The sequence below is a fragment of the Terrapene carolina genome, unplaced genomic scaffold (genome assembly GCF_002925995.2).
Source record: "Terrapene carolina triunguis isolate 2854851 unplaced genomic scaffold, T_m_triunguis-2.0 Scaffold113, whole genome shotgun sequence".
In the NCBI taxonomy this organism is placed as follows: Eukaryota; Metazoa; Chordata; order Testudines; family Emydidae; genus Terrapene; species Terrapene triunguis.
This window is the reverse complement of record NW_020664464.1, coordinates 28765645-28791360: the sequence shown is the minus strand read 5'-3', so window position 1 is coordinate 28791360 and position 25716 is coordinate 28765645. Positions and strand designations below refer to the sequence as shown.

At 39.2% G+C, this 25716-nt stretch overlaps 1 protein-coding gene across 1 annotated transcript in view; it reads left to right on the top strand.

Annotated features, from left to right (window-relative positions):
* MEGF10 (multiple EGF like domains 10) overlaps positions 1-25502 on the top strand; it is a 149765-nt gene extending 124263 nt beyond the window's left edge. Inside the window, exons 15-25 of the mRNA XM_024193361.2 lie at positions 4095-4229; positions 4657-4785; positions 8281-8409; positions 10129-10257; positions 12576-12704; positions 13272-13508; positions 14787-14914; positions 15145-15268; positions 15881-15925; positions 18487-18693; positions 20752-25502. Coding sequence (XP_024049129.1) covers positions 4095-4229; positions 4657-4785; positions 8281-8409; positions 10129-10257; positions 12576-12704; positions 13272-13508; positions 14787-14914; positions 15145-15268; positions 15881-15925; positions 18487-18693; positions 20752-20912 — 1553 coding nt within the window. The 3' untranslated portion in view covers positions 20913-25502. The remainder of the gene's footprint in view (positions 1-4094; positions 4230-4656; positions 4786-8280; positions 8410-10128; positions 10258-12575; positions 12705-13271; positions 13509-14786; positions 14915-15144; positions 15269-15880; positions 15926-18486; positions 18694-20751) is intronic.
* Positions 25503-25716: the final 214 nt, after the last annotated feature.

Below are 25716 nucleotides of genomic sequence, written 5' to 3'. Positions count from 1 at the left end.
TGTTTGTACCATAGAAGAGGTGAGGGAGAGAGAGATCCAGAGTAGAGGTAGATTTGTGAGTCATAAGCATAGAGATGGTAGCCTTTTTTTTTTTTTTTGAAGGAGATCACCCCCAGTAGGCTTTTGAGTGAGAAGAGTAAGGGACAAGGATGGAGACCTGAGAAATCCCCACTGAAAGAGGAAAGGAGAAAGGCCCATCCAATGACTATCAAAAGATAAGAGCAGAACCAGGAGTGGATGGAGTCACAAAGCCCAGGAATGACAGGATTTCAAGAAGAAGATGAATATGAAAACAACAAGGAGTCCGGTGACACCTTAAAGACTAACAGATTTGTTTGGGCATAAGCTTTCGTGGATAAAAAACCTCACTTCTTCAGATGCATGGAGTGAAAATTACAGATGCAGGCATTATATAATGACACATGAAGAGAAGAAGTGAGGTTTTTTTACCCACGAAAGCTTATGCCCAAATAAATCTGTTAGTCTTTAAGGTGCCACTGGACTCTTCGTTGTTTTTGTGGATACAGACTAACACGGCTACCTCCTGATACAAGACGAATATGGATGACCCTAATATTAAATGCCTGACATTACTGTGGCATTAGTATTCTCTAAGCATTTCTAGTTAAGTGGTGTAATTGTTCTTTACTATCACTTGCATACCTCTCAAAGGACTTTTTCAGTAAATCAGTTATCCCAAAAGAAGACTAAGAACCTAGGAACACAAGAAAGGCCATACTGAGTCAGATCAATAATCCACCTAGCCTAGTATCCTGTCTTCTGACAGTGGCCAATTCCAAGTGCTTCAGAGGGAATGAACAGAACAGGCAATCTTTGAATGATCCATCCCGTGTTGTCCACACCCAGCTTCTGGCAGTCAGAGGCTAGGGATACCCACAGCATGGGGTTGCACCCCGACCATCTTGGCTAATAGCCATTGATGGACATATCCTCCATTAACTTATCTAATTCTTTTTTAACTTTAGTTTGGCTTTCACAACATCCCCTGGAAATGAGTTTCACAGGTTGACCATAAGTTGTGTGAAGAAGTATTTCCTTCTGTTTGTTTTAAACCTGCTGCCTATTAATTTCCCTGGGTGACCCCTGGGTCTTGTGTTATGTGAAGGAGTAAATAACACTTCTTTATTCACTTTCTCTACATCATTTATGACTTTATAGACCTCTATTATATCCCCCCTTAGTCATCTCTTTTCCAAGCTGAAAAATCCCAGTCTTTTTAATCTCTCCTCATATGGAAGCTATTTCATACCCCTTATCATTTTTGTTGCCCTTTTCTGTACCTGTTTGAATTCTAATATTTATTTTTTTAGATGGGGCGACCAAATCTGCATGCGGTATTCAAGATGTGGGCATAACCTGGATTTATATAGTGGCATTATAAAATTTACTGTCTTATTATCTATCCCTTTCCTAATGATTCCTAACATTCTATTAGCTTTTTTTGACTCTGAAAACATCCACTCAATGTGCAGCGGCAGTCAAAAAAGCAAACAGAAGGTTGGGAATCATTAAGGAAGGGATAGATAATAAGACAGAAAATATCATATTGCCTCTATATAAATCCATGGTACGCCCACATCTTGAATACTGTGTGCAGATGTGATTGCCCCATCTCAAAAAAGATGTATTACAATTGGAAAAGGTTCAGAAAAGGGCAACAAAAATGATAGGAGTATGGAACAGCTTCCATATGAGGAGAGAGTAATAAGACTGGGACTTTTCAGCTTGGAAGAAATGACGAAGGAGGTATATGATAGAGGTCTATCAAATCATGAGTAGTGTGGAGAAAGTAAATAAGGAAGTGTTATTTACTTCTCATAGCACAAGAAGTAGGGGCCACTAAATGAAATTAATAGGCAGCAGGTTTAAAACAACCAAAAGGAAGTATTTCTTCACACAATGTACAGTCAACCTGTGGATTTCTTTGCCAGAGGATGTTGTGAAGGCCAAGACTATAACAAGGTTCAAAAAAGAACTAGATAAGTTCATGGAGGATCGGTCCATCAATGGCAATTAGCCAGGATGGGCAGGGATGGTGTCTGTAGCCTCTGTTTGCCAGAAGCTGGGATTGGGCGATGGGATGGATCACTTGGTGATTACCTGTTCTGTTCATTCCTTCTGGGGCACCTGCCATTGGCCACTGTTGGAAGACAGGATACTGGGCTAGATGGACCTTTGGTCTGACCCAGTATGGCCGTTCTTCTGTTCTTATGACTCCTGCTGCACATTGAATGGATGTTTTCAGAGAACTATCCACAATGACTCCAAGATCTCTCTCTGGTGGTAACAGCTAGTTTAGACCCCATCATTTTATATATATAGTTGGGATTATGTTTTCCAATGTGCATTACTTTGCATTTATCAATATTGAATTGCATCTGCCATTTTGTTGCCCAATCACCTGGTTTTGTGAGATCCCTTTGTAGCTCTTCACACTCTGCTTTGGGCTTAATTATCTTAAGTAGTTTTGTATTGTCTGCAAATTTTGCCACCTCACTGTTTACCCCTTTTTCCAGATCATTGATGAATATGTTGAACAGCACTGCTCCCAGTACAAATCCTTGGGGGACACCACTGTTTACCTCTCTCCTTTCTCAAAACTGACCATTTATTCCTATCCTTTGTCTCCTGTCTTTTTACTAGTTAAATAAATGTAAACCTTCCTAGTGATTAACAAAGGTATAGTGGCTTCCACAGTTTAGCACTGAAATGGCTCTCAGAACCAATCGCTCCTGCACAGTCTAGAGACAAATGGTCACACAAATAAATCAGGGCCCAATGACAAAAATGCTGTTTCTGTAAACAGGAAAATCTTATGACTGACACAGTGCTTCACTTGAAAATGGTGAAGCACTCCAGAGGGATTTGACCAAGTAAACTGTATCAAGTGTACATTTAAGAGACTGAATTTTGAACTAAATTAACATAGTGAAAATATACCAGGTTACTTTGGTAAATAGTAATTGCTGCTGTACAGCAGACACTAAACTTAAAGCATTACCTAATATATCCTAATTTATCAGGAAATAAGTGCCAAAGGGATTAGAGAAACAAAGAGAGAAATTCCATGCAGCAAGCCTTTTTTCTTTCAGTCTCTTTATGTGGCTGGTGATATAGCTCTGCTGAAGAAGGGACTAGTACCATTGGCATAAAAATTAACTGGAGGCCTCAGTGTTTCTGGTCTCAAGTTGTGTAGAAACCAGAGGTGATGTGTAGCACTCTGCACTGTGTTAAGGAATGCAGCGACTGGCTAATTTAAAGAACAGCTGGAAAACACGCTACAACTGTGCCTTTCTGCCAATACATCAGTGGGATGAAGTAATTTAGATTTTTCCAAGTGAGAAAAAATATGAGAAGTCAATAATAGCAAAGCCTTAGGGTAAAGTCTTTCCTATTAAGGCTACAACTATCTTACTCCATTCGCCTGTGTATTGTGTTTTAATGTTTTTTCCAACTACTTATCCTTTAATTTTCAAATCTACATATTTTTCAAACATAATTCATGGAAGTTATTACTCATTCTCTGCTTAAACAGAAATATGTTTGATCTGAGTCACATTCTTGTTTGTATTTGTTTGGCTGGTGTGAAATATAGCCTGAATACATGGCTAGGCCACGTTCTGCCACTGAATTACAACTTGTGCAACCCCACTGACATGAATGGGATTGCTCAGGGTGTGAGTCAGGCCAGAATTTGAGTCACTGTCATTATAGGCTTTAACACATTCAATGCTGTTCTTCACTGCCACTACTGTATGGTAGTCCATTGTGGCAGCATCCTTTCAAGTGCCTGAAAGTCACCAGTTACTAACCAGACTGTAGTAAGCTCCTCAGGATAGGGTCTTTTATCTTCTTAGATATCTGCAAGGCATTAAGCACTCACTGGAACTAGATAAATAACAATAACCACTAGTTCAACAAGTATGCACCTAGTAAATGGAGCAGAACTGGAAGTGACAGGAAGGCAGCACTGAACTGGTTAACTGTTAACCCATTTAGTTGTTGAAGAGGAATAGATCATTGTGGGGTAGAAAGTGCAAGAGGAAAGGACTGTATATTCTTTCTGATTTCAGTTTGCTCTCCTGGGTTTTATGGACATCGTTGTAGCCAGGCATGCCCCCAGTGCGTGCACAGCAGTGGTCCCTGCCATCATGTAACTGGACTTTGTGACTGCTTACCTGGTTTCACAGGAGCCCTCTGCAATGAAGGTAAATGCTGTAATAAAGACCCTTGCAATGGATACAGTGACAAAGTGTGGCAATTTTTTTCATTCCATGCTTTCTAGACTTATCCGATCACATTATTCCAAAGTGGTTTCTGGTTTTGTACATGCAGTTTGTAAATGTAGAAACTGAAGCCAGGTTGAAGTTGGTTGAAAAGATAGCTCTTAATGTTTTAAAAATACCTTTATTCTATTTGTGGAGATATGTTCATTATCAAAAGAACCCTCTAGGTAAATGAAATAGCTGTACAATAAATAATATAAATTTGCTCGACTGAATTTATAGCAGCATTTATTTTGGCATTATACTAAATAGGAATTTTCTTGATCCAAGACATCAGATTTCAAGTACAAATATTAGAGAAACAATACAAATGTAAATTACTGAAAAATTCACTAAAATGTTTTAACAGTGTGTCCTAGTGGGAGATTTGGCAAGAATTGTGCTGGAATTTGCACGTGCACCAACAATGGAACATGCAATCCTATTGACAGATCTTGTCAATGTTACCCTGGGTGGATTGGCAGTGACTGCTCTCAGCGTAAGTACCAGTTTTTTTCTTTGAGATATCTTGTTAAAACAATTAGACTAAGTTCAGTTCCTTTTAATTTTCTTCTTGATGTTGAGGAAACACTTCATAACTGACTGATAAATGACAAGGACTTGTATTGGCATCTAGAATTTGTTTGGTTTGTTATAAGAAAAAGAGATGGACAAGATTAAATAAATAAATAAATAAGGACTCCTATGTTATACGGTTAAGAGATATTTACCTACTTTACATTTCAAATCCTATATGAAAACCCATTTGAACATTTGCATAGCAGTTTCATTATCATAAAATTCAAACTTCATGATTAAACAGACATGCACTTCCTTCTCTGTCTAGCTACGTACATGGCCCCCATCACTCTAGTATTGTGAACACCCTATGAACATTAACAAATTTATCCTCAGGACACACTTTAAAATTATGGGAGTATTATTGTCATTATTATTATCCCTATGTTACAGATGGGGAACTGAGACATATAGATGCTAGGTAATTTCCCCATGATCACACAAGAAGATTGTGGCAGGGCTGAAAACACAACCCAGATCTCCTGTGTTCAGTGCCTTTACCCACAAGACCATCCTTCCTCTTCTTAAACATTTTAAATTTTCAAAGCATTTTCTTGGTTTGATTTTTGCAGTCTGGCTTCTTATTTAGCATCGTTTTTACAGATTTCTCTCTGTTCCTTATAGCTTTCATTGATGCATATTTTTTCCAATGACAGTCTATTCCTTGTTGTTCAGTCTGTAGATTAGTCTGATCATGCACCAATGAAGTCAATGGGAAATTTTATCAACATTTTACTTTTCTTATGATTTGTACAATCCATTATTATATTAAATATGGGCTTCCTCCTGACACCTATGCCGGGTCTATCTGAATCAGTAATCACTGGCATTAGTTTTCTGACACAAGCATTTTCATAGGTAGCAAAGCCTAGTATAAAAGCAACTTGATGGCCCAATCCTGTAGCCTGTACATACATAGCTTCACTGGGACAGTCTCAGACACCGATATGTCAGAATTCAGAAAATGTTGAGCTGTGGGTGTGGGAAAGCTGTTCAGTTTCCAAGGAGATGCATCTCCGAATAACCTGTCTCATTAATTTACATTACTTACAGTTTGACTAGCACAGGTTAACTGGCTGTGTCTCAGTGCAATGCAAAGTCTCATCAATTTGGAAAAAAAAGTCCATTGGCTAAATTCTCAGAGGCACTGAACACCCACAACTCCCACTGCTGTTATTACTGGTCAAAATAAAACTTAGGACCTAATGAAGTCAATGGCAAAATTCTTCATTGGATGCAGACTCTTATTCTGTTGTATTCAACTCCTTACCTCCTTTCTGGGGTATGAGTGTTTGAGAGGATGTTGTACTTACAGAAGCAATGCAATAAAATTATGCCAACAGCATGTATGGGGGTATCTATTAAGGCTGTGCTTGTGACCACAAGAGAGGAAGTTTATTTGGTTTGTGCAAAGGCCGTCAGTTCTCATGGAAAATAATGGTTCCATTAATTTCTATCTGAACTGGTGGCCTTCATGAAACCCCTTAGCCTTTTTCTGCATGTGACCTGACATTCCTTCTTGGCTGACCACTAACTTCATGCAGAAATTTTAAAAAATCATCATTACTCTTCACAGCTAATATGGAAACATCAGAAAAAGAATGGACTGAGATTTAAGGAAGAAGATACTTCTTGCAAATGTTTTTTTCTTTCCTTAATAAAACGAAATTTGAATTGTGGTAACACTTCCCAAAAATACAGGCTATACAAATATAAAGCTTTTTGCAAATGCAAACATTTAGTAAAATATACAACTGCTGACCTGCCTTGAAGGAGCTAATTAGGTCTCTGGACAGCCAAATCAGAATATGATATGGGGAAAACACTATCTTACCCTTAACATAGTCAAAATCAGGGATCAAGCTCCAGTGCCTAATTTGTTTCTTCTCTCCTGTAAAATAGTAATTCTTTGTTTCCACAAGACTGTATTTAAATTTAGAAAAGTAACTTAAAGCTAATGATTTCACAATGAAAAATGACAAAACTCTTTACTTACGCTAAAAATAGAAATTTGGAAGAGTAATTAATCAAAAAATAAGAGGTCATTTTTACAGCACTCACTGCTCTCGATGGGATCTGATTAATTCATATATACATGTAACTTTTCTTTTGCTACAGTGCTATTTACATATAATAATTAGCATTTAGGGAGACATTTTACCATTCTTTCTGTTAATACCATTCAGTACCAAAGTCATTCAATGTACCATTTTCAAAGCAGTTTCCAAACCTGCACCAATAATATTTGCAACTGCGGTTGTATGTGCAAGAACCTTCACTTACTTTATTGTTTATAATTAGGGCCTTACCAAATTCACGGTCTTGGACCATGAAATCCGGTCTCCTTCTGTGAAAGCTGGTCTTTTTGTGTGCTTTTACCCGATATTATACATATTTCATGAGGGAGACCAGCATTTCTCAAATTGGGGGTCCTGACCCAAAAGGGAGTTGAAGGGGGTTGCCAGGTTATTTTAGGGGGATTGTGATATTGCCACCCTTACTTCTGCACTGCCTTCAGAGCTGGGCGGCTGGAGATCGGCAGCTGTTGCCCAGGCGCCCAGCTCTGAAGACAACACCGCCGCCAGCAGCAGTGCAGAAGTAAGGGTAGCAATACCACCCGCGCCCCCCCATACAATAACCTTGCAACCCTCCCACAACTCCTTTTGCGGTCCGGACCCCTACAATTAGAACACCAAGATATTTCAGATTTAAGTAGCTGAAATCATGAAATTTATGATTTTTTAAATCCTATGACCATGAAATTGATCAAAATGGACCGTGAATTTTGTAGGACCCTATTTATAATGATTTGTTTGTTGGAAGGATTATATTGATTCATGGTCTGATGGGGACCAGTGAATAAATCAGAGGCCTCAAATCAAGAAACTAAAACTAAACCATGGAATCTCTGATTCATCCTGCTTCAGCCATAAATTACATTTTGGGAGAGGAATACAGGGATTTAATTGATAACTGGGCCAGGGTACAAATATTTTTCCTCTCTCTCTGTTTATTCTCCTCCTGTGCTAGGATTAGAATGCACAACCTCTCCATCTAGTTTAGTGGACTTCAGGAGGGGTGACAATTTTCCGTCACTGGAAACCAGTGAAGAATCAATCAAAAAACCTGATTTATATGACTCCCCCTTTTGAACTATGAGAAACCAGTGATACTGGCCACATAGTACTGTACTGAGATCAGGATCTCACACATTGATTCCTCTTTCCTGTTTGTGTTTTTCATTTGTTCTTATCTAGGGTAAAAGACTAGTTAGTTTCAAGAAAAATCTAGGAAACTATTTGGTTGAAATTGATCAGACTGAAGAAGGTAGAAAAGAACTGTTTTAACATTTGTATGTAGTGCTGCTTTGTGTCTTTACCAGATGAGATTAAATAATTGATTTGGGATATTTTAGCTTGTCCACCTGTCCATTGGGGTCCAAACTGTATTCACACCTGCAATTGCCATAATGGAGCTTACTGCAGTGCCTATGATGGGGAGTGCAAATGTACTCCAGGATGGACTGGCCTTTATTGTACCCAGAGTAAGTGACTCTTATGATCTACTTATGTTGTTGTGTGACTACCAATTAGTAACAGTATTTTCCTTCGTTTCTTTTAATACTTCCTCTTTGTTCACTGATTTTTCCAACACTGTTATGCCATTCTAATCCAGAAGATGTGTCTCATGTCACCTCTGCTGGTACAAACGTTGAAAATTGTAGCCACCTATATTAGTTGGGACTGCTGCATCTGAGGGGGAATTCACCCTTGGAGGAGGATAGGCTATGTTCACACCATTGCCTTCCCTTTGGGTTTCCTACAGAGGAAGGCAACATTCAGTTACAGCCAGGAGTCCACAGGAGTCTCAGCAGCAGAAGCTGGCATGTGCATGTGCTGAATGAATGCTTTCCCAGGTGCCCAGATATTGTCTCCTAACCTGGCCAGAGCTATACACTTCTGAGGCAGCACTTGCTAGGCCCTGACAAAAAGACAGTATGCAGTTATCTTGTACTCCTTCCCCACCCAAAACCTTCTCTGGGAGGAATTCTGCCACTGGGCACTCTGCACCCAAAATTACATCAGCATTACCCAGGGCTGAATCAAGTCCTATGAAGTGAATAGCTTCAAGTTTGCTCATGACAGTGATTCATAGAGACACATTCCTCTCCTCAGCAGTATTGTAAAGTGATTTTATTCCAGGTCCCCTATCTCTCTAGTCATTAGCTTACAGGGAGCAAGCTTTACCAACACATAATTTAGGTACTGGCATGACTATTTATATTATCTGGAACCAGAATCGGAACTTCATCAGGTCACTATTTTATACTCTACTCTAGAATTGTTTTTGGGTGACTCATACATTTAATACCTGAGATCTCTCTCCAAGAACTTTACGTTAATGAATTAGATATTGGAAGTGTTGTGACTAGAAATCTGCATATGAGTGCTGAGCAATAGTTCATACAAAGTTTGAGATAATTTTTCTGTTGATTGAAGGAATGTTGTCTTATTTTCCCCATTACAGGTATCATATGATCACATTTATAGCTATTATTTTGCTTATGCTCAAGTCAGGTATACTCATCATATTTGATCTCAGCAAAGTACCACTGAAATCTGCTTTGCATGCGGTGCTTTTTAAAGTCACAGCACTCCTTTTTCAATAGCACAATGTCAGAGCGGCAGGAGATAACACATATTATGGGGCCATATGGATAATGTTGTGGAAGACATTCACTGTATTGGTTCAGCTGTCAGCTATCATGGCTCTTTTGCTTCCTGCTGGTGAATAATGATCTGTTTGCAGTGGTATGTCTTCTTCATACTGGCATGGAACCTTTGTGAGGAGCTGAGATGCAATATTTTTACTCATTAATGTTTCAACATCAACTGTGCAGAAAATATGTCCAAAGATTCATTCATCATTCAACAGTCTTCCTGGGCTCTTGCACAAAGTCCCCCCTCCCTCCTCCTTCAAATGTCTCCTTAAAACATCTTCCCATTCCAGCAATCCTTCCTGCCTATCTTCTTCTCATCAGCAGCAGTCCCTACATCCTCCCTTACCTGTTACTTTGTCTTGTCTTTTTGTCTAATATACACAGTAAACTTTTCAGAGCAGAGAAGCTCTTCATCTATTATCTTTATAAAGTCCTGTATAAATTAGTGGCACTATAGAAATGATTTTTAATAAATAATAATAATACTTGTATATTCCTCATAGAAGATTCTCTTCTCTTTTTTTCCTCCCCTTTGCACTGCAGGATGTCCCTTGGGGTTTTATGGCAAAGATTGTGCATTAATATGCCAGTGTCAGAATGGAGCTGATTGTGACCACATATTGGGGCAGTGCACCTGCCGCACAGGATTCATGGGGAAACACTGTGAACAGAGTGAGTAGGAAGCAGAAAATACTCGTGCATAGTAGGAACAAATGCAAAACTCCCTAGACCGAATACTGTGATTGTGAGTCCTTACTCAGACAAAACAGCACTGACTTCAAAGGGAGTTTTGCCTGAGTAAGGACCACAGGATTTGGACCTGTGATGTTAAGGTTGTTTCTCCATCTGATGAAAGCCTGAGAGATTAGTAAGACAGACTTATAGTCTTTCTTTAAATCTTTTTGATTGTTTATTTACATGTATAGCTACCTTTAAAAAGCTCCTGTCCTAGGCTACCTATAGTTGCCTTTGACATAATATTAGAAAAATGTCCATAACTGTACAAAAATAACAAATTCATCCAAAAAATTGTTACCGTCATAACACCCTGATGAAAATAATAGCCGGAAGACTGAGAGCCAAATTCATCTCTGGAATAGCTCTATGTAAGTCAAAAGAGTTACCAAAGGGGGGCATATAAGGCACATTATATTTTCTATACATAGGGCCTGATTTTCCTTTCACACATACTAGTTCTACCCCAGTTTAACTTCACTGGTTTCAGTAGAATTACATGAGAGAGAAGAACGAGGCCCAAAGGCTCACACTTGTGTTGGCCTAGTTTTTGGCAGGGTCAGGAGAGTGGTGTGTCTATGCCTAATACATCATATTACCCCCAAAATTGGCTCCAGTTCAGAAGATCAACACAGGGCCTACCCACTGTATAAATCTCACTTGTTCTGAGTGTTTAATTAGCACTTGAGTGGTACATAAACCTTTTGTAGGCCCTTTGCACAGGGCTCAATTTCACATGTGTAGAACAGGCTTCCCATTAGGTATAAGGGGGGACGATAGGATGGATAGCTCAGTGGTTTGAGCATTAGCCTGCTAAACCCAGGGTTGTGAGTTCAAGCCTTGAGGGGGCCACTCTAGGGATCTGGGGCAAAATCAGTACTTGGTCTTGCAGGAGGAGGCGGGACTCTATGATCTTTCAGAGTCCCTTCCAGTTCTATGAGATAGGATAGATAGGTATATTATAACAGATGTTGGTTTTGTAAAATTAACTAACATTTTTGTGTAGAACTGTCAAAAAATGTTGACAGAACAGTTTTCTCTCAGAAAATGCAGTTTTATCAAAATCTCAATGTTTTGCTGGAATGTTTTGATTTTGATGGAATTTTCAACGGCAAAATCTCAAAACAAACCATTCTGACTTTCTTGTTTCACTTTGACCATGTCAGATGTTTCATTTTGATGAGGTGAAAGTGTTTTGTTTTGACTTTAGCATATTGATTCATTTTGTTTTGAGTTTTATATTAATTAAAGCATTGATTTTAATATAGCATATTTGTACAAATTATATTTAATATTTTATATTATAAAATGTTGACATTATTGAAACAAAATGTTTTGATGTTAATGCATAGAATTGTTTCTGAATTTCAGCTCTGTGGAAAATTTCAAAATTTTGGCTTTTTGTTTTGATTTGGAACAAAACCAAATATTTAAATGTTGGAATTTTCCATGTAATAGATATTCCCTTTTCTGATCAGCTCTAATTTTGGGGGAAATAAAACATGGACTTAAATTGCAATAAATACATAAATAAAAATTAAGAAAGCAAACTAGTTTTCCACCCTCCCCTTCCGAAAAAGTCTGAGAACTTCACAAAATTTAAGCTCCAAAAGGTTTGCCAATTCCTGTCTGAAAGAATTACACTTTTGTAATCCAGTTTTGTTACAATAAAATAACAAGCCACAAATGTATGAAGGTGGCAATATAAAAAGAAGCCAAAGCTATCAGTAAAGTGATGCTAATAACATGATTAAAGAGACACTTTTAATCAGCACTGTATTACTGCACCTATAGCAATGCTTAGCATCAACGCACCTAAGTTTCTTTGTGTATCTAGCCCACGGTGCCTTATTCTCTACTGCCTTGTACCATAAGTGGTCTTTTAAACCTGTGCCATTATGATTTGGAGACAATTTACATTCATTTTGCATAGATGTAAACAAGGAGCTGGGCAGTGGAGAATCAGACCCGGGTATCCACATGTGAACATGATATTTTGTTTGTTTTCCCAGATAGGAAATCATTTAAAACAAACAAGATATTTTCTTCCCTCCTAGAGCTCCAGCACCAATAACACATTGCCACCTGCTGGTCACTTATAAAAAGTACCTGCTTTACAATGGCAAATCTTTAGGGTGCTTAATACTGTGTATCTGTAACATTAAAATATTTCAGTAGCATTTACTACACACAGAGTTCATATTCATAGTTTCAAATATGAAGATGTGCATTTTCTTTTTTATTATTTTGCACAGAGTGTCCCCCAGGTACATACGGTTATGGCTGCCGGCAAATATGTGACTGTCTGAACAACTCAACTTGTGACCACATCACAGGAACTTGTTATTGCAGCCCAGGCTGGAAAGGAGCAAGGTGTGATCAAGGTAATGACATGCAATAAAATGATTGCGAAAGTACTATAAATTCTCTTAGATATCATATGTACATAAATAATGAATTCCCTCTGGGATGTGTATTTAAATGACTAGATTGTTTATTAATAATATTTATACTTATGAGTCTTAATCCATCCCATGACTTATTGATAGCTTACTGGAGGAAGGAAGGATCGTGAGTTAGGACAGTATGCTTGTTTTTAACACAGCACCTGATGATATCTTTTGCAGCGTTGTACTTGATAATGCCATACAAAGCTGCCGGTGGGTCAAGTACTTTGTACATTGTGTATTTCTTGGCCAGAGGGCAGAGTGCTATTTTTTCAGCCACATGAAATAGACATATAAAAGTTGAGTATTTGCATGAATTATTGTTGCCGGGTAAGGCTTGGGCTGTCACTCCTAATGCTTTCGGCATAACTCTAACTATATTTAAAATATATAGATATGAATACAGTAAGAGAGCTTTAAGAATAGAAGTCAGATCTCTGCTCTTCATTTTATAATTCTTGTATGAATTTATGCCATGTGTTTTCATTTCTTCTTGTTTTACAGCTGGTGTGATCATAGTAGGAAACTTGAACAGTTTAAGCCGTACCAGTACTGCTATCCCTGCTGATTCCTACCAGATTGGGGCTATCGCAGGAATCATTATTCTTGTCCTGGTTGTCCTTTTCTTGCTTGCACTATTCATTATTTATAGACACAAGCAGAAGGGGAAAGAAACAAATATGCCAGCAGTTACCTATACACCCGCTATGAGGGTCATCAATGCAGATTACACCATTTCAGGTAGGAGTAGAGCTATGTGAGGGACATGACTAAGTAAATCCCAGCCGGAGAAACAAAATTGCAAGTTTTGTTCCTCACTTAACTTTTACAACTATTCATTCTCTCTTAATCAAGCTCATATACTGGCTACATAAATGCCCCCACAGGCTTGAGGAGGTGCAGATGGCACCGTTCTGCATCCGTAACTGCTACTATGATCAGGGAAGTTTATGCTTTCAGGGAGGGTAATTTGGGTTTCTAGTGCCTTTAGTTTCTAGTGACACCCTCCCTTGGGAGTTCCACCAATGGGAGCAGTTTTAATCTCCATGGGGATGGAGCTTCATAGGTACCCCATATCGAAGAGGGAGATTCTCAAGGATCTACTGAATTTGTGTATCCCCAGTTGCTGCAGGCTGTCCCTCCTGTCTAGCCAGCAACTCAGCTTTTCAGGACACACTGGACAGCAACAGCCCCCCATGGCAGCCCCTTTCAGCTGTCAGCAGCACATAGTCATAGTTCGGAGTGAATCTTTCTGAGTGTCTATGGCTGTGAACTGTTGTGTGTTGTACAATGTAGCCTCTTTAATCTATGCATTTAATATATAAAGTCCATCTATGCTAGTAGAAATGTGTACTGTTGAACAAAGGAAAATGCTGACCACATACCATACAATACAACTTTGTTCTCTAGCATCTTTCATACAAATTGTATCTCAAAACATGTTTCAGAGTTAAGTAATACAGTGACGGGGTTAATTTTTCTGTTCCTCTGCTAACTATATTTAAAGGGTTTAAGAAAGGCTGAAAGGCTATGGTTTCCACTGAGATTTGAAATGAAATAGAGTAGTATGAGACAAGTGAAGGGAGTGGAAAGAAGAGAGGAGGCAGGAGTCATGGGTTAGGCTGGAGCAAGGCCATAAAGGGTTTTAAAAAAGGAGAGCATTTTTTAGTTAGACCCTGAAATCAGCATGGAGTTGTTTCAGAGTTGGGTTGATATTGTCACATTTTTTGTATTCACAAAACTTTAGGAGTTAGGGAAGCTGGGGCTTTGGGAGGCCAGGAGTTGCAGTAGTTAGAGCAGATGAAGGTATGTTTGAAAAATGCGGCCAAGGGGGAGTCACAGTAGTAGCAACACACACAACGTTGTGGAGCTGGTCAGCATTTTTGCAAACTGGTTAATGCCAAGGTTGCAGACAATGGAGGCAAAAAAGAGTGAAAGGACTGAGTCTCAGGGAAGTATCTTCAAAAGGCAACAGCGCATTCCTTTAAATTATTCATTTTCTTCTCCCTTTCTTTTCAGAAACCATTCCTCATACTAATGGTGGGAATGCCAATAGCCACTACTTCTCCAACCCTAGCTATCACACCCTAACACAGTGCACAACCCCACCTCATGTCAACAACATGGACAGGATGACCCTTGCTAAGGTAAAACAAGAAAACAGTGGTGGCCATTATGCAGATCAACAACCAGTATTAGCTCAATGTTTTCTTTTACATGGTACATCTCTCAACAAGTCATTTTCATAAAAGATTTGATTTCTTAAACTACCTTATTGGACTTAGTTTTGTTTTCCCCAATTATCATCTTGTGCAAACATTAGTGATCTATAATCAGCTGCAGTCTACATTATCTTTTGTTTGTTTGTTTGAAATAGTCAAAAAACAATCAGCTGTTTGTGAATCTTAAGAATGTGGATCATGGAAAACGGGGTGCAGTCCTGGACTATACGGGAACACTGCCTGCAGACTGGAAACATGGAGGCTACCTCAATGAGCTTGGTAAAGAAATAAAGAGAAAGGGTGCTGTGTGTTACCCTGTGTGGGTCTAAAGGATGGCAGAGCAGACATTTCCTGTGTGAGGTCTAGGCACAATCTGGTTCTTCTGTGAAGCTAGCTAACATTGACAATGGTGCTAGCCTTGCCAAATTGAGCGTAGAGGGGTCAAGGCCCTGGCCCTCCTTCTAGGCTGACCAGTGGAGCAGTACTCCAGAGAGAGGAATATAATTAAAGACAATCTAGTTGGTTTTATGGAAAATAGGTCTGGTTAATAAAGGAAATTGTGTAAACATAATATACTTAGACTTTTATTTGACTTAGGCCTGGTCTACACTGGGTGACATTTAATGGCCTATGATATACAGAAGATCAGATTAAACGATTAATGGTTCCTTCTGGCCCTAAACTCTATGAATCTAGACATTGTTAGTCAGTATATAGGTGTACAGTCACACTGCTTCTGCAGTGAATCTGTGCTCTCATTGTAGGAGTATTTCTCCTGTGAGGCACAAATTAGCCATGAAACAATTCTGTAGAGATTTTGAATGGTTGCCCAGAGAATTGCAATTAGATTTACAAAACGTTCTGTGTTTTTGTTACTCTCCTTTTTCATAGGTGCTTTTGGGCTTGACAGAGGATATATGGGAAAATCCCTGAAAGGTGAGTTTTTATTTTCTGACACATTTAAGTAAAAACACACAGATATTTAATGTCCTATTTAAAATTATTCTTGGTTTCTGTGGAAAGAGAATATATGAAGTGCAGTGACTCTTTGTAAGCTGATGGGTTATCTCACTAGCCCAGGAAGAAACCAGTGCAATACCCAAAACTTTCAGACCTTTGCCTCCTGGCACAATTTATTGGTTAAACAGAAAACTCATGAGTAACACCAAAATTAAGCAACTCCCCTGGCTAACCTGGGCTGCAGTCCCCAGAGACTTTTTCTTTGCCTCTCTTCCTTTCTGGAAGGAGGATACATCATTCCCTTAAATCCCCTGCTGGATCCTGTGAAAGGCAGGTAGCCCATTACCCTTTCCTAGCTGTTTTCCCTCCCATCACACTCCAGTTACCCCTGTGAGGATAATATAGCTTTGCATGAGGCTGTGCCTTTCAGGCACAACTGAGCTCACATGAGTGAACTGAAGACTTCTGTCAGAGCTGTGTTCTAGTTTGGCAGTAATAAGACAAAGAATATAACTCCTTTATATGTCAGTAAGCTGTTAAAAGTTGAAGAAGACAACAACATGTTAATACTGCAGTGAAAGTTAAATGTGATAATGCTACAGTGTTTCAGATTACAGAGCATCTGTTCTGACCTATGGTTGCCACTATGTCCACAAGTGAGCCTGCAGTGCTTTGGCACGACGTGGGCACATTAACGGGATACCACATACCCTTCGGAAATATTTATTCCGCCACTTGAAGATTAAGTTGCAGCAATGGCCAGGTCTTTTTTATTATTTAACCTACAGCCAAGAAGCTGTAACTGGTCTTTTCAGATGTCCACCTTTGCAACTATTGTGCATGTCTTTGCCACCCACATCAAGATTATGCAACTGTAATGTTCTCTACTTAGGGCTGTATTTTAGATCCATCTGGATACTAAAGATGGTGCAGAATGTGATGGCCCACTTGGTAAATTTAACCTGTGTTCCATGCTCTGCCCCGGCTGGCTGTGAGTTCTGGTTTTGACCTTTAAAGCTGTAAATGGCTTAGTACTTGAAAGACCATCTCTCTCCCCATGCTATACCACCACAGCTGAGATTAGCAGAGGTGGAGTCCTATTGGTATAAATGAGAGAGGTAGCTGGCAGGGCATAGTCTGTCAGGGACATAGTCCATACAGCTATGGAATTTGCTCCCCTCCTTGGTCTGAAATAGCCCGATTCTCATCACCTTCAAGTCTCACTGGAAGGCTCATTTTTTCCCAGGCATCTGAAAATGGGGGGAGTTAAGTATATAGACAAGAGCAGCTATTTTGTAGAGCATTTGTATAATACAATATAATTTAATTGAAGGAATCAATTATAATGTTTCAGTATGTGATATTGTCTGGCAGTGAAGGATTCTCTGGATGTTCTTGAAAGATTTTGGGGTGCTTCATTTGAGACTCCTTAAAAGGGCCTGGTTGTTGAAAAGTTCTGACCATCCACTCTCTGAAAGTCAGATACCTATAAGGCATCTCAAGTTGCGTACCCAAAATCAGGGTATATCTACACTATGGAGCCCATACCGGTACAGCTAGGTGCCATAGTTATGCCAGAATAATCCCATAGTGTAAATGCGGCCTACACCAATGGAGGAGGTTTTTCCATCAGTGTTGGAATACACCCAAATGACAGTACCTAGGTCAACAGAAGCATTTGTCCATTGACATAGCTGCATCTACACTGGGGGTTAGGTTGGCATAGCTATGGTGCTCAGGGATGTGGTTTTGTCAACTTAACTTTTAAGTGTAGACCAGGCCTCAGTAGTCAGATCTGAAAGTCTTGGCTGCAAATCTGCAAAGACAGAAGAAACTCTCACAATGTCTTTCCAGCTCAAGAAAACACTTTCCATCCCAAATCTCCTTTATCACTCCCTTAGCCACACCCCAAACTGACTAACCAACTGACCCCTGCTCATTCTTTCCTCCTCCATCCCTACTATTAGGGAAATTGAGGAAAAACAGTTGAAAATTTTAGCATGTCTTGATGGTTACCAATGAAGGCACTGACAGAACAAAATGGCCCCTCACTAAAAGCACGCTGCCTTCAGTTCTCTCCCAATTATTACAGGAATCGTCTGTTAGCTCAGTCCCTTCAGTAATTGTAATGTTATTTATGTGTCAGGAGTTCAGCACCTGCAAAGGCAAATGTGTTCTAAAATTATCAGTTACAGCCTGATCCTGAAAATTACCTTTAATTAGTGCCAGACCCAACTTTAATGAGAGTTGAACTTTGCAGCAGGAATGCCCCAGGCAAAATCAGGCCCATAAAAAGCAGGGCAGTTGAGGTAACTCTATTAATCACCGTGTAAAACAAATCTGGGGAAGTATTATGACAAGTTTCTATATATTTATTGTTTTATGAGAAACTGTGCAGATCTCAAAGTAGCCGATCTATTTGGTGGCAAACATTTTCTGAAACAGACGTTTATTTTGCTTTACTTACTCACAATATTTATGCTTACACATTAAGCAGCACATTCAAAAGATTACAGTGCTATTTTTTCTATTGTCAGATTTAATGAAGAACTCAGAATACAATTTAAGCAACTGCTCATTAAGTAGCTCTGAAAATCCATATGCTACTATTAAAGATCCACCAGCACTTTTGCCAAAAAACTCAGAATGTGGATATGTTGAAATGAAGTCACCGGCACGCAGGGACTCCCCATATGCAGAGATCAGCAACTCTGCTTCAGCCAACAAGAATGTCTATGAAGTTGGTAAGTACAAACTGCATTGTTAGAATGTGTGTGATGAGGACACAGCGCGCAAGACTCTTCCTTTGAATCAAGCTGTGGTGGGTCAGATGAGCCCCACCAACCAGACAAGGGTTAAGGAACTTCTGTGGTCACAATCAACCGCAGCTCGCCACATGTGCTTGTCAGGCCTGGAGGTGGGCCCTTAAAAGGGAGGAACTCCGAGCAGTAGGGGTGGCACTCAGAACAAGCAGAGACAGGGCTCAGTGTTCCCAGACTGGGGCCCCTGTGCCACTAACTGACTGATCTCTTGCAAACACCTGCCCAACGCTTTGAGAAAGAAGATGAAAGGGGGTAGACTCGCTGAAGGGCACAGACAGAGGGCTGTACCTGGTAAACTCAGAACCAGACCACAGGGTTGTGACTGCCCAGAGAATAACATAAGAAGTAACCAAGGTGGCCGCTCTCACCCCAAAAAGGTGACCTGAAGACATTAACTCTTCAACACAGGCTCAACCAAAACAAAACAAAAAAATCACTAAAAAAAATATTGATACACTTTCAGGTTCTATACATGAACATGTAGCTGTAAGAAGAATCCCATTCTTTTCACACTTGTGAAGCAATTCACAAAGAAGATGGTTTCAAATACCTCAGTTTCAGTTGTGTAAATAAGTCACCCACCTAAATATCTCTGCCAAAGAGCCAATATTTTTGCCCTCCTTAAAGCAGCAGTGGGAGACATACGTAGCCGCTCACTGCCATATAACTTAGTCCTGTACCAGGTTGTCCAGTCCTGAATATGGTTAGCCCTGGTGGACAACAGGGGCAGAAGAGCTCTGTGGCTTCTGTGCTCAGGCAATGTGCATCCTGTCCCCCGACCCCTGCTCTCCTATCAGTAACTCTGCAGATCCTGGTTCCTTTCCCATGGCAGGTCCTGATGAGTTATTACAGTCCTAAGAAAACTGTGACATACTGGTAGAATATTTAAATAACTTACCTAAGGTCACAGACTAGATCACCTGACTGCAGGTCCAATGCCTTAATCACAAGACCATCCTTCCTTTCTTAATTCATACAGAATAGGCAACAAGATCATTAGCCCCTTACTAGCTGGAATGAAATACTTTAAGATTTTAGATGTTCTGTTTTCTTCCTAATATATAAGGTCACAGCTTTTAAAAAGTCTGAAGCATTACTGTGAATAAAAGCGAAGCAAAATAGCGGATCTCTGTATGGTTAGTTGTACATTACTTAATTATTCTAAAGTGCATTAGCAACACGGATTAAAAAAATAGTCCTGATCCTTTAAGGGGATCTGTACTGTACATTTTGGATTTCTCCTAGTAGGTTGAAAGATGTCCACATTGACAGTTACCTCTGATGGAAGATGCTCTAAAAAAGTTGTTTAAAGTAGGATCAGAATTTAAAGAACATGTAACTGCTGTGTACATTGAAGGACCTAACTCTCCCTTTCTGTACCTATGTGGAGATTTCCTAGAATTCCATGAGGGTGTCCATTGTCTTGCTAAGGACTGTCTATTCCATGGTGACTCTCTCTGGGGCATCCCGGAGAAGAGTGGGATCTGTGGGATGAAGAAGAGTGGGACATGACTGTGTCTGTGTGAGAGAGAGAACCAAGCAGCTGCATGGTATTCCACAACCTGTCTGTCAGGATTAGTATGCAAATTTCCATTGGATGCTTTGCACAATATCCTTTTACTGCTGATGCTTTGCTCAGAAGTCCAAAGTTTGGCCCAATGTTTGTTTAAGCAGGAGCCTGGATTCCTGCAGCTTCCTCAAAGAGAAAAGAGGACATGCAATTCTGCTTGATGTATTATCATCTTACAAACTCATGAATGCGCACACAATTGAGTTTGTTGCATAACTGAGCAGTTTTAATGCCAGGCCAGCAAATTTTTAAGCGACATGCTCTTTACTTGAGAATTTAAAGCTGAGTCAACAAGTTCTTTCTTTTAAGCAATGGTAACTATTTACCAAGACTTGTTTATTTTTATGAAGATATTTTCTTCCTATTTGCTATTACCAGTGCCCAAATATGTGTGTTCTCTTTTATCACAGAACCTACCGTGAGTGTTGTCCAGGGCGCATTCAGTAACAGTGGACCTTTCAGCCAAGATCCTTATGATCTTCCAAAAAACAGTCATATTCCATGCCATTATGACTTGCTACCAGTACGAGATAGTCCAACATCCTCTGAGAAAGAGGTCAGCAGTGAATGACACCTCAAGCTCATTGTACGGCACAGTGGAACTCTTAAGGAGAATGGTGGCTTGGTTATGCTCCTTCCTGTACTTTGCCACCATATTTGGCTCCTAATCCATTCTGTAGACAATTGCTGTACGTTAAACAGGAATCTCAAGCTGAAGTTTGTATACACACATACGGCATGTGGATAGATGCCAAACTGAAGAGACCCTGATCAGATTTTCCATTACAGTTATTTTTACAAAGACACCAATTCCACACATTTACACTGTAGTATACTTGTTTAAACATAGTAGTTTGCAGAACAGTTTTGATAACAGTTCCATTTCTGCTACTTTGAAATTGGATTTCATGTCTGTTTTTCACTTGCTCATGTTTCATAGTAGAGATACCCCTAAGGACTGTACAACCTACCAAATATCCACTTCTTACAGGTAGTCTGATTCATTTGTTATCTAGAAGAAAAACTGTCTGATATTGCCAGATTTCTTTCACATCACATCATATTGTGGTGGATTATATTGTTTTTAGTCAAAATGTGTAAAAAGACTTGATCTGATGGGATGTAACCAAATGCAATGCGGAAGTGATTTGAAAAACTCAACACAAGTTTTTCATGTCTACTACTGGTTATGGAAATACATTGCCTGTGTAGTTTTGAAGGTGATGAAAGCATTGCATGCATTAATATTATTGCAACACCCGAAGATCAGTGGATACCCCATACTAGTAGGCTTTGGCACCCATCCTTGCCAAATCATTTGGTGCATTACTGCTCCATATACTACAGTTCTGACCATCATTCCTGTCATACTCGAGTAATAATCCATAACATATCAGTAATTATTGCATAAATATGTAAATGAAATCAGTTTATTTTTGTCAGAATGGACTGAATGAGTGTGTAAGGAATGGACAAAAATGATGAATGCTGTAAATTTGAAGTGCAAGAAAAGGTTTAAATTTTATAAACAAGTAGTAATATGGACTGTAATATAGAATAAGAATAGTAGTGTTTTGATTAATTTTTTCCCTAGAAATGACTGAACAATCTCTGTGTATACTTGCTAAAAAGGCACCTTTTTTTTATAGTTGATGTAGGGAAAATATGCTTAAGCTGGTCTTTTGCATTGCTAATAACTTGACACATATATCCCATTTTTCATTAACTTGTATCTCCATTTTTAAATTTTGTATCTATGTTTCTAGTGCTCTAGCTTATAACTGCAAAATATTTTATTGTACATCCACTGTTTATTGCATTTTTGACAGCTGGCCTTTATTTTGTCTGGTTAAGAAAAATTTCTCTTTGGGAGGGATGGGGCGGGAGTATAAAAGTGAGAATTGATATAATATTAATATCCACCGGAGATGGACTAAACGGGTTAGGTAGTAGTGTAAACTGGTGGATTGAATCAGCAGGAAAAAAATACAATTAGAAGGTGTTTTGCTTGAGGGATAATGTTTATAACAAGAAAGCATAATAAGTTGTCCTACGCAGAAAAGAAAAAACAAGACCCCTAGCTTGGGGATCAGCTCACTCCTGACCCTGCATGTGGAGGCCAGCCTTCCCAAAGGCATTCTCTCCTCTGTCTCCCAAGTAGCCAACTTATAGTCAGGGCCCCATGTCTTCTGCAGTTCAGTGGAAGTAGAATTGTTCATGGAATCCACCCTTTGAAACAGAATTGTGCTCTGGAGTCCAAGCTTTTATTTATTTGTAATTGTTAAAACTGATGCAAAGACATCTCCCTGAATCTTCAAACAGTCTGAAACAATAGCTAGGGTGTCGGGACTGCTTGTTTCATCTCATTGGGATGTTAGATTCAAAACCTAAAGATGAGGTTATATATCAATATTGTTGAAGATACCACTGCTGATCATGTTAGTGAAGCATCCTGCTGATGGCCCATAATCTCAAACAGCCTTTTTCACCTTCCCAAAGTAGTGACTCTGCACCCGGTCACAAGTAGGTTTACCTTTAAACACATCCGAACTGTATGATGTGATATGAAGGCCAGCGGTTGGTCAAGCATTTTGGTACTCGTATGCTCTCTGCCTCAGTACGCTGAGGTGCCACTATGGCTCTGTATCTGAAAGTTTGGATTATGTTAGAATCAAAGACAAAGAAGTGTTGACATTGTGATGGTATTGGCTCCTAAGAGAATCACATCCCGTTGCCTTTGGCTGGAGGAACAATAGCTACAATACAGAGCCTCAATGAGAAAAACGTTTCTGGATACAAAACCTCCTTGGGCTGACGTGGAAATACTGTCTGATGTTTGCTGCGATTAAAGTGGTGACAGATCAGAGCTGTACACATGAAGACCTCACCATAGCTGGGCTCAGGCCTCTGAGGCACATGTGGATGCATGGGGTGCCCATTTACACCCCATGTTTGTGTCATACATAAATATTGGCTGATTTGCGGACAAACTGGAACTTCCTGGGCAATTGCACATCCTTGTAAAAGTTGTATGACCAGCTCAGGACATCACAGATATAAAAATAAATGCTGATGTTTCAGAAATTAAGCAGCATTTTACACCCCACTTAAGGTAAATGACTGATTGGGTGTGTGTGTGCCAAGTACATGTAGTGATATTGATGTGTTTGTACTGTGTGATCCAAACTTAAAAATAAAATCTCCTTTCTGAAGCTGTGAATAGAAAATGCAATACACTACAACTGTGAGTTCACAAAAGTCGTCTCCTCTTACTTCATGTATAATTTGAATTTGATGGCCAATAGAACAATTATTCATTGTAACATTTAAAAAAAAATCCCTGTCCTTCATACTATACAATGGTGAAGAGCAGAGCAAATTATTTTTAACTTGTGTAGGAATTCCAAAAGTGGTGCACATCTTCAAATTATGCATTCAAGCGAACACTCATGACAATAAATCCTGCTCAGACACTTCAGGCTATTGTGTATGCTCTAAATATACTCATACATGCAGGTCCAAATTCAGCCCTGCTGTATGTGGTGACATTTCTGCTGTGGCCAAGGGAAGTTGCACCTGCTTATATTTGGCCCCTATAAATATACATACGTCACATAAAAGACTTGTGAATATGCATGTCTGTGTGAATAGGTGTACATGCTCACACACACAGTTGCCTGAACATTTAATATGTTCTATTTAAACAATCTCTGCATGTCATTAACTTGAGTGAATAAAGCACATTGGCTAATGTAGAAATTTATCTATAATCTTTGATTTAAAAACCCCAATCAATTTTTACTGGTATTAATAATGGCTAAATACCTGCTTGGTGCAACAAGGGGAAGCAAAAATTTTCCCAGAGCACTTGCTTTAGCAATCATGCCATCTAGAACAGGTTTCCTCGTGTGCCTCAAGAAGACATGCTTTGGAATACACTTTGCTGCTCTGTTAAGCACAACCAGAGCTCACATCTCACAGCTGCCAAAGAGCCCTGGCTGCTGATCACAGCATGTTCATTAACTCAGAGGGAGAATTTAGACCCTTCCCAACCTCCATACCAGGCTACCTTAGGGACATGATGTATATGCTGGTGCATTTATCTTTCCAGATTTCTTCTTGAGAACTATGGGGAGAGATCCTGCCTTGCCACTTGCACAAATGGAAAAAGGTGTCTGTGTCTTTATATGTTCAGAACCCCATACAGAGGAAAGCAATATGAAAACCTAGGATAAATGTCCGTACCAACTTGTATGCCAATGCAATAAGCGCAGAATTTAGCCCAAAGTTAATATCTTATTTTAAAATGTGGCATTTGGTATAATCCCTGAAATTTTAAATGATTTAGACAAACTATTCTCTGGCCATTTAGAAAAACACTGATCCTCAAAAAGACTTTTCTGTATCAGAGACTTTTACTCCCAACATACTGCTGCACTTAAACTTTGCCCTCATCTTCATTTACACAGAGAACTCCCATTAATTTTAATTGGAGCTGCACATACAGATTGAGGGGTGAACAGATTTCATTGTGCCTATCCTTTTTATCAGAATCTGCAAAATCAAACTAATGAAATAAAGTTTAAAAAAAGTATAAATATTGGTGAGCACATTATTAAAAATGTATTTGATTTTCAAAATACTATGACTAAAACTGGACTGTTGAGTAGGGTTATGTTTCCAAGTAATGACCCTTACACTGAGCCACGTGAATAGGACAATGCATCTTTAAGATCCATACTGAAGAATACAGAGCTAATGTTGACAAAAATGCTTTATATTAAAGACTGTATATAGCAGTTTAAATGACTTAAAACTGATGGGTGCTTGTTTAACTATTGTACAGAAAACCTTGCCCTTTTTGGTACAATTAACACTAGTGCCATAGCACTGGGCCTAACTATTATATTTTCAGTGTTTTACCCCAGCCACTCTCCACTTTGATATGATTGAATTATAATATATATTTTTAAAGAAAACCTACAAACGGTGTCTAGCTTGTATCTCGATTGTAACAAAAAAAACTGTTGCAATGTTGAAATGTTTTCTATTTTCCAAAGATGACTGATGCTCATCATATTACCCTTCACTACCATTTATATCACCGAACATGCTTGTAGGTTAATGTAATAAACTTTCTAATAAAAGACTTGAAATGTTGTGTTTGATTTTTTCGTCCTGTTTTTCCTCTCTCTAGGGGCACCGTGAAGTACCTCAATGGATATACATAGTAGTCTGTGTGTGGAAGTCTTTATGTGAACATGGTCAGTTCAATAACAGTCATAGGGTGAAATCCAGGCCCCATTGAAGTCAACGGGAGTTTTGTCATTGACTTCAGTGGGGCCAGGATTTCAACCACAGAGTATTACATGAAA